The sequence below is a fragment of the Aethalodelphis obliquidens genome, unplaced genomic scaffold (assembly GCF_003676395.1).
Source record: "Aethalodelphis obliquidens isolate GAN/ISIS:26980383/991018 unplaced genomic scaffold, ASM367639v1 scaffold28, whole genome shotgun sequence".
Lineage (NCBI taxonomy): Eukaryota > Metazoa > Chordata > Mammalia > Artiodactyla > Delphinidae > Aethalodelphis > Aethalodelphis obliquidens.
In genome coordinates this window covers 3,344,547-3,357,191 of record NW_020837972.1, presented here as the reverse complement: position 1 = coordinate 3,357,191, position 12,645 = coordinate 3,344,547, and the positions used below count along the sequence as shown (strand labels likewise).

Here is a 12,645-nt window from a genome sequence, read left to right as displayed (position 1 = left end):
ACACACACACACACACACACACACACACACACACACACACACACTCAATTTGGAAAGATTTCTTAAACGCATCAAAAAAGTTTTTGTAGAGATTTTAGACTGCAGAAAGGGCTTTTTTCTTTTGGTTTTCATGATACAACACCAGGGTTAGTCCAGTAATGCTACAATCCTTACGTCCTTCAAAATATACTTCTCAACACTGTGATATTTTGAAAACATGATTAAAATGTCTCTAAGCCAGAGGGTAAATTTGATCTTGGTCAGGAACAGAGTAACAAAAACTTACACAGGAAGGACAACAGTATCCAAAAATATGCTATTAATGGACTGATATTTTGCCACATGCTACTAGGCTCTCATTCTCATTTTTAAGGATAACTTAAAGACAAGAGGCATGTTTTATTAAGTCCAAATATAACAAAAAGCTGAGATTATTCTGGGTGACAATACTAAGACTCAGAAACTAGCTGAAACCAAAAGAAAAATTTAACAGAAACAAATGTCAATTTCCACATTCAAGTTCAAACAATTGTACAAGTAAAGAACAGGGGTGCCTGGCTTGTCTTGAGTGTTCTAATTCACTTTAATACAGAAACCTCAGGCACTACTGAGGTACATGCGGCTATGTTCAAGTCTACATGAAACAGTGACACACAGCTACTCCTTTTAAGTTCCTGCATTTTATTTTTTTTCTGTCTGCCTTCTGTCAGCTGTCACGTCTTAGGTTATCAGTTTGTTTTGTCCCACTTCCAATTCACTGCTTCTAATCGAGTGTCAGCTCTAGGAAAACCAGATAACCTAAGAGTGCAAGCTGTGCGCAAGTTACAGAAGGACCCAAAGGCCTTTATGGGTTTTCCTACACGTATCTTGATTTCTCAGAAGCTGTCTCTGCTTTTATCCTCATTCCTGGCTATACTACAGAGAGCTACAACTGCAGGACACGCAAGTTCTGAATAGGTGATGCATTTCTGTACCGTGCAGATCAAGGGAGACAATGATCTCTCACGGTTCTGTGGTCAGACTGTGTTGGGAACACTTTTTCAGTTGGGAGCAACAACTACAGCACGTGCAGTGAGCGGTGAGACGAGCTTGTGAGTAAGTCTGGAGATCACATTATATTAGGCCAAATGAATGTGCTGGGAATGTTTAACCTTGTGACCTCACGCAGAAAAGATGGAACAAAAGGGCCAGGAGGAGGAGAGAGAATTGTCCAAAAAATACCCTGAAAGGTCACCATGTGCAAGACAGAACAGGCTTACTTCTCTTTGCTCAAGTGGAAGGAACTGTAAACAACAGGCAAACTTTATAGGAAAGCAGATTTTGGTTTAAAGTAATGACAAATGTTTAAAATATTTAACAGTAAAGTAGGCTGCTTCTCCAAGCAGCAAGTGACTTAACCCTAAAGTGCCTAAGTTGAGGCTGGAACCTTCTTTCTCTGGGATACTGTAGATAGAACTCCTGCACCAGACAGGAAGTTAATCTACATTCTGAGATCCTTCCAAAACAAGGCAGTGTTAACAGAAATTCATTTACAATTAATTATCTCTAACACATCATAATTCACTCTGTCACATAAACTGCAAAGTAAAGGTAAATGAATACAATGAAAATATGTCTTTAGATTAGCGTATCAAAATAAACTATGTAAGCAAGACTTACCTCCTGAACCGAACATGGCAAAACCACACGGCTAAAAAGACAAAAGAGTAACAAATATGTTAAACATGAAATAGTTGGCTTTAAAACACAGATCTCCACGATTAAAGAGGTTTCGTTTTAAATCCAATGATAGCTTAGTACAAGATGTTGTTTATGGAAGAGGGTCTTTGCAATGACTACAGCTCTAAATAAGAGTTTTTAAATGGGGGAAATAAAACTACCCATTCCTGGCTCTCAACAATCACTTGCATTTAGCATCCTCATTATACCAGGACCCCAAAAACGCAGTTGTAGAAATTCTTGTGAGGAGTAAAGGAACAAGAGAAAACTCATCACTGAACATTGCAGGGTACAGGATATATTATTTGTAGACTGCCTGGTCAGGTTGTCCTTGTGAAACTTTAAGTATGGTTTCATTCTCCATCTATGTATTATGCATTTTGTTTTTATGATACTTTCTCCCAGAATACATGTCTTGAATCTCACGAATGAATGCCTCCAAAAATTGTTCCCCACTACCCAATTATTCCTCAATTTTATTAGAAAAACAAGTAAAAGGTCCTTTAGACTTAGTAAGAAAAAACTTTACCATGGAAAATACATTGAACTTTATAAATATAACCCCTTTTCAATATAAGGTTTCTGTGTTTGATCTTGTCCAAGAGTTTGTTACTGTACATACAAAAGGACCAGTATAGAGGCATAATGCTCCTAAAGATGAATTCGAAAAAAGAATTCTATGATGTATTATTTTATATATCAGGATATTGCATTTTATCTCCAGATTTTTATAGGGAAGTACCCTCACACTTATTTCCACAATAAGCTCTGAAAACCAAGGCCATCCCTGAATATCAAATGTCTCATGATAATAGCTGGTGTCCAAGATAGCAACTTTTTCTTTTTTGGCCTGGTCATTCTTAGACTTTTCCCTCCTAACCATCAAGCTACCATAGCAGTGCCATTTAAAATCTTATTTAACTCTTTCTACTATGAGGAGAGAAAAAAAAATATCATGGCATTCACCTCAATTTTCATTTTACAGAAAATTCCCAGTAGTTTTCCTCATTCCAACTTCTCTTCAGCTCACTTTTCACCTGTTTCTCTCTCCTTAGTCTCCTCAAACAACAATGCTTGAAAGCCCACATCACCTTAATCTCCAACACGTGTAAAACACGTCTCCTGTTACTCCCTCCTCCTTGACTACTGGGGGGTCACTCATCACTCTGTCTTTCTGATAATGGTCATCTAAAGACAACGAACATTCTCAAAGTCACAATGGTTACTAATTTTTATTCTCATCAAGAATAAACCTGTTATACAAAATCCTTCCAAACCTAATCATTTTAGCTGTCTCCTCAGGGTACACACTAACTTGCTCACTGTCTCAGTAACAGAAAATGAACTAGGGCGGAGGCAGGGGGAAGACTATGATACAGGCTGGGAGCATATTTTGGGAGATACAGACAAAGATACAGTTTGGGAGCATATTATCAGGGTCTGGAATACAATGGTAAGAAATCTATTAAATTTATTAGACAACAAGGAATCCTGGAAGGTTGTTCCAAAAGGTAAGTGACATAACTACAGCTAACCTGAAGGCGTCATCTGTAGGTGGTTAAAAACATTGAGAAGCAGGAAGGTGAGAAAAAGCCATCTTTTGGGAGGCAGGGCAAGGATGTACAAAGGTCCAAATGAGGATGCTGGGATGCAGAGGAAATGGAAGGAAAGAACAGAAAGGAAACAGTTAAAGACTTCCCTAAAGTTTCACAAAACCAAAGAATCACTGCTGAGTAATTTTAACAACTACTCACTAGTAGGAAGATCCCTATTTTTATATACTAACACTTTCAGGGAAACTTACTTCACAAAATGAAAACGACTGATAAAGACATTATGAATGAATGATGAGTCAAGTAACTTCTTCAAGATTTGCTTAAGAAAAAGTAAAAGAGAAAAGAAACAGGCTTTGATTTTGTATTATTATTCTAAAAGCAGTATTCAACTTTTAGAGCAATTTGAAATTTTTCAAACTTCTCTGAAAATCCTTCTAAAATAATTTTCCAGATCGAACTACAAATAGTTCTTTAAAACCAGGACTTTTACACTAATGGCAATTTCATCTATTGCTTAAGCAACAACCTGAAGGGAACTCCCCAACCTGAGAAAGTTATTTCTAACCTTTTAATTCATGTCAAAAATAGATGGCATTTTTTAAGACAGCAAACATTTGCCAAAGTATATTACAGTTTACCAACATCTTCACATAGGAATGACCTATTCATTGCTCCTGACCAAAAACAATTTTAGAAAGTTGACGTGTGAGTAGGAAGAATCATTTATTTTGTTAAAAAACACTGAGTTCTTACAGTGTGCTAGACTAGATGCTGTGCGGTACCGGGAATACTTAAATAAAATAAGAAACAGCCTCTGACCTCAAAAAGTCTAGGAGGAAAATGGGAATTCCCTAGCGGCCCAGTGGTTAGGACTCCATGCTTTTACTGCCAAGGGACCAGGTTCAATTCCTGGTTGGGGAACTAAGATCCCACAAGCCACGCCTCAGCCAAAAAAAAAAAAAAACTCTAGGAGGAAAAAAAAAGTCTAGGGGAGACATACATGAGGAGTGAACATTAAGAAATGTAATTGTATAACTTCTCCAGAAAAAGTATTACACCTTGAACACATTTCAACACTTGTTACCTCGGCACATTAAAATTTTTATAAAGAAAGTAATGATTCACAAAAAGCACAGCATGCAAATTCCCAATGAGAATTTCTTTCCATGATTTAGCCTGATACTACTCACATAACTGTCAAAGGGATCTACTGAACACTTAATTCACATTTTAGGAGGGAGGAAATAACTAAGAAAAATGACTAGATCTATGACCTAAAATCAGTTCTGCAATGCACTTGCTATGTGACTTGGGCCAAGTCAATTTCCTCCTGTCTTATTTCCTCCAGAAGTCTTAATATCTGCCACTTATCAGTTACAAAAACTTCAGAGTAATAAATGAGATAACACTTGCATGATACATTGTACAAACGACTTGGAAGAAAAATTTTTATAAATCCAAAGTTCAATACTATAAATAAGCTTTAACTGAAAATGTGTCTTTTCTCAGGATCCCTGTCACTGAATAAAGTTATAATTTTTCATTAATTTATTTAACAAATATTTATTGAACACTTACTATGTGCTGGAGACTATTCTATGAGCTGAGGATGTGAGAGTGAGCAAAACAGACAGATTCGTGGAGTTTACATGCAGTGAGAGAACACATCTAGTAAAATAAAAAAAATAATCATTGTGCTGCATGTTAGTGGTGATAACTGCTATGGAGAACAATAGAGCAGGGAAGGCAAACACCAAATGGGGGGGGTGCAATTAGATCTTCAGAGAGGGATTCCCTAAGGTGATATTTAAGCAAAGACCTGAAAGGAGGTGAGTTAGTGAGATGAGGGAAGAGCTCTTCATGCAGAGGGAACAGCAAGCAGAAAGGCCCCGAACTGAACTTTTCCTGGAGTAGTGGAGGAACAGCAAGAAAACTTGTGAGCTTGGAAGGGACAAGGGAAGGGACGTAACTGAAATCACAGCACAAAACAGTGTTAAGACCTCCTAGGCTATAGTAAAGGCATTGGCTTTTATTCTCAGTGAGATAAGGAGTCTGAAGGATTTTAAGCAAAGAAGCGACAGGAGTGACTTTTTAAAAGAAGTTTGAGAACTAACACTAAAAATAAGCTGTCCGGAGTTAGCTAAATTAAGCCAAGAATTTTAAGAGTTTAAAATCAAAAGAGCATTTGAAAAACCCAAGAACGGGCCACACTCGAAATCCCTAGTTGCCCAAGGGATGCTGACAACACGAACCAGCTGTGACAGCTGAACATTCCCTACCAACCAGATTTCCTGTGATATTCACAATCCCTGCCGGTAGGAAATGCCATAACTTTTCAACAAAACCACTTCGCCGGTCTGATGCACCTGGAAACCCTTTTATCTGACCAACCACATGTTAACGCCTCATCTAAACCCCGGGAAGTACACGGAGCCCAGAGTGTCACCCCATCTTAAAGATGTAGAAACTGAGACTCAGAGCAGAAAGATGGCTCTCCCGTGAAGGGAGAGCTTCACTGCCCAGTGAAGAGCATGTTTTCCGGACTCCCGACTCCAGCATGAACTTCAGGGCACCTACGTCCCACCTCCAGCCCCGACACCAGGGCTACCTTTACCTGGCAAGCCCACCTCCCGCGGGTTACAGACAGGCTCCACCCCGGACGAAAACCCACAGACCCATCGCGTCTCCCCCACCCTTGGGCTTAGGCTGGGTCCCACCCGAGAGCCTGGGGATGGGCCCAGGTTCAGACTAGGGTGAGGGGGTTAGGGAGAGAAGGCGGGTCCCAGCGGAAACTCCCGGCCGCGCCTTCCTGAGCCACGCGCTGCAGCGGAGACCCTGCCGCCTCCGCCCCTGGGTGGGGAGAGGGCAGCACTGTTACCACGACAACGCCAGGGGGGCCTGGGGGCGCGCCGCGGAGGGGCCTAGAGCGGGCCGGGGGCGCGGGCCGGGGGAGGGGGTGCGCGCAGGGAGCGGCCGGCCCGAGGCTCGTTCCTTCTTAGGAATATTCCGCCACTTCTCAATCAATGATTCTCCCACCACAGCCGTCCCGGAACCTCGCTCACGCCCACCGATCCTACTCACAATTCTTTAATCAGCACCATCTTCCCGGAACCCCTTCACAGCTGCCGCCACTACCTCTACCACCGCCGCCACCGCCGCTACCGCCTCTCACGGCGCCTGCGCGGCCCCGCCCCCTGCCTCCCGGGCCGCTGCGGCGCCTGCGCGTCCACACCCTTCCGCCACGACCCGTCACGTCAGCGCGCGAGAGGAGCTGCTCGGCCCCGCCCCAGTTCCGCGCCCCGCCCTGGGCGCGCGAAGTTTCTACTGCGGCTGTGCGGCTCAGCGCGCGCTAAGCGCGCGCTCGGTTGTCTCGCGTCGGCGATTCCGACCTTCAGTCAAGTTGTCTTGAGGTGGCTGTGCAGCCTACGCTCTCTGGTGAGTTTTCCAGTCGGTTCCCTCGAAGTCGTTTTCTGGTGACCAGAGCTAAACTTTCTCTCACTGCTCTTGAGAAGGAGGCCCGCCTTCTTCACAGACCCCTCACTTCAGAAGTCCGTGTTAAAGACTCGAGACGGGTCGGAGAGGGGTTGGACGGGTGGGCGGCTCGCGCGCCGGTTCCACGAGCCCAGAACCAAGCCGCGTACAGCTGTGGCTGCACGAGTTCCCAACGCCCACACCCCCTGCCCCCGAATCCAGAATCCCGCCGTGGCTGTGACCCGACCGCAGGGGCGTCCGACCCTCCCGACCAGCCCCCCGGGGGGAAAGGGGGTGCGCGCCCTTAGGTCCCGGAAAGGGGGGCCTGTTGTGGGGAGACGCTAGCGGGTCCCGGTGAAGGCCCCACACGACTCGGGCGCCAGCCTGAAAGCCAGGAGGTGGCCTTAGGAGGAGTTGTAGCGCAGGGTCACTCGCTTGCTCTGTGCTAGTCTCAGGTCTAGGCCCTGGGATACACCTGGAAGCAAAATAGACACTGTCCGTGCCCTCACTTGGAAACAGAGAAGAGAGAATTTGGCGTAGTGGTAAGTGCTCTTCCATGAATACGGTAACAGGGTAGAGGCGAAGGCAGAGCAATCAAGGGAAGGACTCTCCGGAGGCCACGGTTGAGCCTGATGTTAGCCTAGCCTGTGAAGATGGGGGAGGCATCCCAATTAGAGGAAAATAGACCGGGAGGCTGAAATACGCTTAGAGTAGTAGTTGAGGAGCAGGTGGAGGCCAGGTGTGGCTAGGACGTCTTAAGTGTGCGGGACAGGGGGAATAAGCAGGGACTAAGCAACTAGGCCATAGTAAAGAGTTTGCGTTGTATGCTAAGAACCATGAGAAGTTGTTGAAAGGTTATTAAAGGAATTTTAAAAATCATTAAAACACTTCTACATAAATTTATATGGAATACACCCAGGGGAGTTAGGGCTGCCTCCAGAAAAAGTAATAGTAGTGAAATATTTGCCTAAAGCTGGAAACTTCTCCTAAGGCAGTCGCTGGGATCCACTGAGTTTCTTTGATGTGTGAAGCACTATGCTAGTTATTGTGATGGTGAAGATTCAAGGAAACACATGCTCTTACTTTCAGGGAGCTTAGAAACTAGGAGCAGCTTCTGTTGATTGGGAATCTGTTGTATGCCTTCTGTCAGTATGCTTACTGACTTTTTTCTAGATAAAAGTAGATAAAAAGTTGAGGCATGTAGACAATATTTAGGACAAATAATTGTTCTCAGTTATGGGAAGAAGGAGGTTATGGTCAAAACATAGAAGATACTTAAAGGTAAGAATAGACAATCTACAGATTTGAATACTATACCAATGAATATGAGCACTGGTAGATTTTTTTTAAGGTCCAAGGAGGTAATATTAGTTAAGTAGTCATTTTAGTAGTTTCTCCCCAGATGTTATGCAGGCTGAAGATATAAATAGCTTTAAAAACGTGAATAAAGTTGTGATTGATGTGCTTAATTAGTCATTAAGAAAAATTAGAACGTTGCAGAACATTTCTGTAACTTATGAAGTCTTCCCACAAGTGTTCACTAATTCCATTCTCTGCATAGTACAGGTGCTGCTCATAGTAACACTCATATGTTTGTAAAGTAAATGAAGAGATAGTGTGCTGGGTGGAGCATAAGTCTGAACTAGTGTACAGCATGGACATTGTCTCCATTCCCCATGTAAAGATGCATAGTAAAACAGTCAATTGAAAACCACAAGATACAGACTTCCTTGGTGGTGCAGTGGTTAAGAATCCGCCTGCCGATGCAAGGGACAGGGGTTCGAGCACTGGTCTGGGAAGATCCCACATGCCGCGGAGCAGCTAAGCCCGAGCACCGCAGCTACTGAACCTGTGCTCTAGAGCCCACGAGCCACAACTACTGAAGCGCACGCCTAGAACACGTGCTCCACAACAAGAGAAGCCACTGCAATGTGAAGCCCAGGCACCGCAGCGAAGAGTAGCCTCCACTCGCCGCAACTAGAGAAAGCCCATGCGCAGCAACAAAGACCCGGTGCAGCCCAAAATAAATAAATTAATTTGAAAAAAAAAGATAAATTAGCCAGTTTAGGTGTATGTATTTGTGGGCAACAAAAGATACTAATTCAGAATTAACTAGGTTGATAGAAAATATGAAATCTGTATACCTAAATACCTGTACATCTGCTTAAGAGATAAGGCAGAATGAGGGAATATTGAAGAAGACTAGAGAGTAGGAAAGACGAACCATCACCCCAAAATGACAAAGAAGGAAATATAAAGCAAAAGATTATGACACATGAAAAAAAATAAGCTAATGGATTGTGTGGCATTTTCTTGTTTTAAAACTAAAGATGTTGAATCTTATGCATTTTTGCAAATATGGACATACGATGGGATATAACTTATTAGTAATTGTTTCCGGATGTGGAAAAGATCCACCCTCTTTTTTAAGCCTGATACCTGTTGTCCCTTGTTCTAACTTTCATCCTTCAGCAAAGGTAACCTTTACACACAAGATGTCTAATTGCATTTAATTCTACAAGCCTCATAGAACCACCAGTCTCATTACTTCTCGTATACAATTTGGAACAGAGCTCGTTACAGTAAGGATGATGGTAGATTTTACTGAGGCAAACCAATGAACACAAGCAATGTTTGGAACATTTATGCACTAGTTGATAAAGTACAACTCTGGTCAAAGAAATTTGGATGGTCCTTCAAATACCATAAGTGAATATGGCCTGTTTTTTCCCCCCTAAGGAGACGTTCTTAACCTGGATCCAAAGGCCTTTTTGTGTGTGTTCCCAGGGAATTTGTGAACCACTAAAATTATATACATAATTTCATGTCTATGCACATTTTTCTAGGGGAGATGTCTATAGCTTTTATTTGCCTTGCTTACTCTGCAGTTTGCCATCCTGTTTTCTTTATCTTCTCCCCATTCCAGAAATATCTTGATTGAGATACTTTGATGAAAACCAGAAATATTTCCAAGAATGCATTAATATTGTCAAACATTAGGGCATAGGTCATAATATTGTACTGCTGTGGGAGAGACAGGATTGGACCTTGCAGTGGAAAGCCCTTGGCCTGAATCCTGGCTCTGCCACTAGCTGGCTCTGTACCTAAAGAGCTACTAATATCTACAACATAGATTTGTTGTGAGGAATAAAAGTATGAAGTGTCTCTTACACATTACCTGATATGTATTAGGTGTTCGGTGAATGGGTATCATTTTAAAACTTACAGCTTTCAGAGAGCAGAACTGTAATTTAAATTAAGATATAATTAAGTTCCTCCCCTCTCCATCCCTAGGGGTAACTAATGTATGAATAGGAATGCATATATTGATACATGTACATACATTCATATATGTATTGAAATATGGCTGTAATTTACTCTTTCACCTGTAGTGTATAGTGTAGATTTCTGTTCTTCTCTATTGCACCAACATTTGGTATTGTCACAGTTTTTCGTTTTTACCACTTAATTGGTTTAAAAATGCTGTCTCACTCACTTTGTATTTTTCTACAGGGAGAGGATCTTTTCATGTTTACTGGCCATGTTCTTAATCTTTGCTCATTTTCCTGTTGGTTTTGATTTTTCTTTTTGATTTGTAGAAGATATATACTATAGTCACTTTGGACTCGAAATTTCATGTTGATTATGTGCACTTTATATATTTTCTTTCCATATGTGGATTGTTGTGTCACTTTGTTTACAGCAAGATTTCTCAACCTCTGCAGTATTGACATTTTGGGTCAGATAATTCTTGGTTGTGAAGATTGTTGTGTACATTGTAGAATGTTCAGCAGCATCCCTGACCTCTATCCACTAGATGCCAGTAGCACCACTCCAGTCATGATGATCCAAAATGTCTCCAGACATTGCCCATTGTCCCTGGGAGCAAAATTGCCCCTGGTTGAGAACCACTGGTTTATAGTGACTCTTGTGCAGAGTTATTTATCTTTAAGAAAACTTTGTTCCACTAACATTTTTTGGGTTTATATTATACGGCAAGTCCTAAGTGTTTCATATGACCTAATGCTAACCTTAGCCCATTTACTAATCACAGCACATAGAAAATAGGTACTATTATTATCCCTGTTTTACAAAGGAGAAATCTTGCTTATGTCTTCTAATGTAGAGGAGATGTTAATCAACTTTACTGAGCTATAATTTACAGACAATAAAATGTATCCATTTTAAGTGTACAGCTTGAAGTGTTTTGTCAAATATTTATACTTCCGGTGATCCTTACCAAAAACAAGATATGTGACATTTCCATTGTTCTAAAAGGTTTCCTTAGGGACTTCCCTGGTGGTCCAGTGGTAAAGAATCCGCCATCCAATGCAGGGGACTTGGGTTTGATCCCTGGTCAGGGAAGTAAGATCCCACATGCCGTGGGGCAACTAAGCCCGCACGCCACAACTACTGAGCTCGCGTGCCTCAACTAGAGAGAGAAAACCTGCACACCACAACTAGAGAGAAGCGCATGCACTACAATGAAGAGCCTGTGGGCCGTAACAAAAGATCCTGTGTGCCAAAACGAAGACCCGACGCAGCCAAAAAATAAAAAATTAAGATAAAATAAAAGGTTTCCTTGTGCCCCTTTCCATTCGGTTCCCCCACACTCCCAGCCCCAGGCATGCACATAACTGCTCTCCGTGACTCTAAATTAGACTTGCCTTTTCTAGAGTTTCATATCATTGAATGATATACAATTGACCCTTGAACCATGCAAGTTTGATCTGCGCGGGGCCATTTATACACAGATTTCTTTCAATAGTAAATATGGTATGATCCTGGTTGGTTGAATACACAGATGCGGAAATTCAGATATGCCAACTGTGGGACTTGAGCAGCCTCAGATTTTGTTATTCGCAGCCAGTCCTGGAACCAGTTCCCCGTGGTTACTGAGAAATGACTGTACCATGTCCTTTTTTGTTTCTGGCTTCTTACACTCAGCGTGTTTTTGAGATTCATTAATGTTGTGTGTAGTTCAGTCCTTTTTGTTGCTGAGTGATTCTCCTTTGTATGGATATATCAGATTTTGTTTATCCGTTTACTTGGTGATAGACTTTTGAGTTCTTCCCAGCATTTGGCCAGTATAAGTAAAGCTACTATGAATGTTTGTGTGGAAGTCTTTCTGTAGATATGTTTTCATTTCTCTTGGGAAAATTTCTGTTGAATTATGAGGGAAGTAGACATTTAACTCTAGGAGAAACTGCCAAGTAGATTTCCAAAGTGGTTGTGCCATTTTACATTCCCACCAGCAATGTATGAGAGTCCAGTTGCTTCACATCCCCTTCAAAACATTTTAGCCATTCTAGTGGATATGTTGTAATATCTCACTGCAGTTTAATTTGCATTCTCCTGAAGACTAATGATGTTAAGCACTTTTTCATTTGCTTATTGGTCATTTGTGCATCATTTGTGAAGTGTCTGTTCAAATCTTTTGACCATTTTAAAATTGGTTTTCTTTTTATTGAGTCATAACAGTTCTTTATATATTCTAGATATAAGTTCTTTCTCAGAGGTATCTGTTGTGAATATTCTCTCTCAGCAGCTTACCTTTTCACTTTCTTGATGGTATATTTCAAATAGCAGAAGTTTTAAATTCTAGGAAGTCTAAGTTATTTTTTCTTTTATGATTCATGCTTTTTGTGTCCTACCTAAGAAATCTCTGCCTACCTCAAAGTCACAAAAATCTTATTTTATAATGTTTTCTTCTAGAAGTTTTAAAGTTTTACCTTTTACATTTAGGTCTGCATTCTATTTCAAATAAGTTTCTTTTCCTCTTTTTTTTAATTGTAAAATATACATAATTTATCATCTTAACCATCTTTAATTTTTAATTTCATAATGTTGTGAATCCATCTCCATAGCTCCTTTCACCTTGTAAAACTGAAACTCTCTG

The 12,645-nt window shown here is 41.4% G+C and overlaps 1 protein-coding gene across 4 annotated transcripts in view; it reads right to left on the bottom strand.

Moving 5' to 3' along the window:
• The window catches only part of PITPNB (phosphatidylinositol transfer protein beta), a 62,042-nt gene extending 55,547 nt beyond the window's left edge, over nucleotides 1-6,495 (bottom strand). For 2 of the 4 annotated variants that reach the window (XM_027124414.1, XM_027124413.1), the window contains exons 1-2: nucleotides 6,357-6,495; nucleotides 1,660-1,690 (exon numbers count right to left, since the gene is read on the bottom strand). In XM_027124414.1, the coding sequence (XP_026980215.1) occupies nucleotides 1,660-1,690; nucleotides 6,357-6,376 (51 nt within the window). In that variant the 5' untranslated portion in view covers nucleotides 6,377-6,495. Of the gene's footprint in view, nucleotides 1-1,659; nucleotides 1,691-4,853; nucleotides 4,994-6,356 lie in introns of those variants that run through there. The other 2 variants (XM_027124412.1, XM_027124411.1) reach the window with 1 other exon arrangement.
• Nucleotides 6,496-12,645: the final 6,150 nt, after the last annotated feature.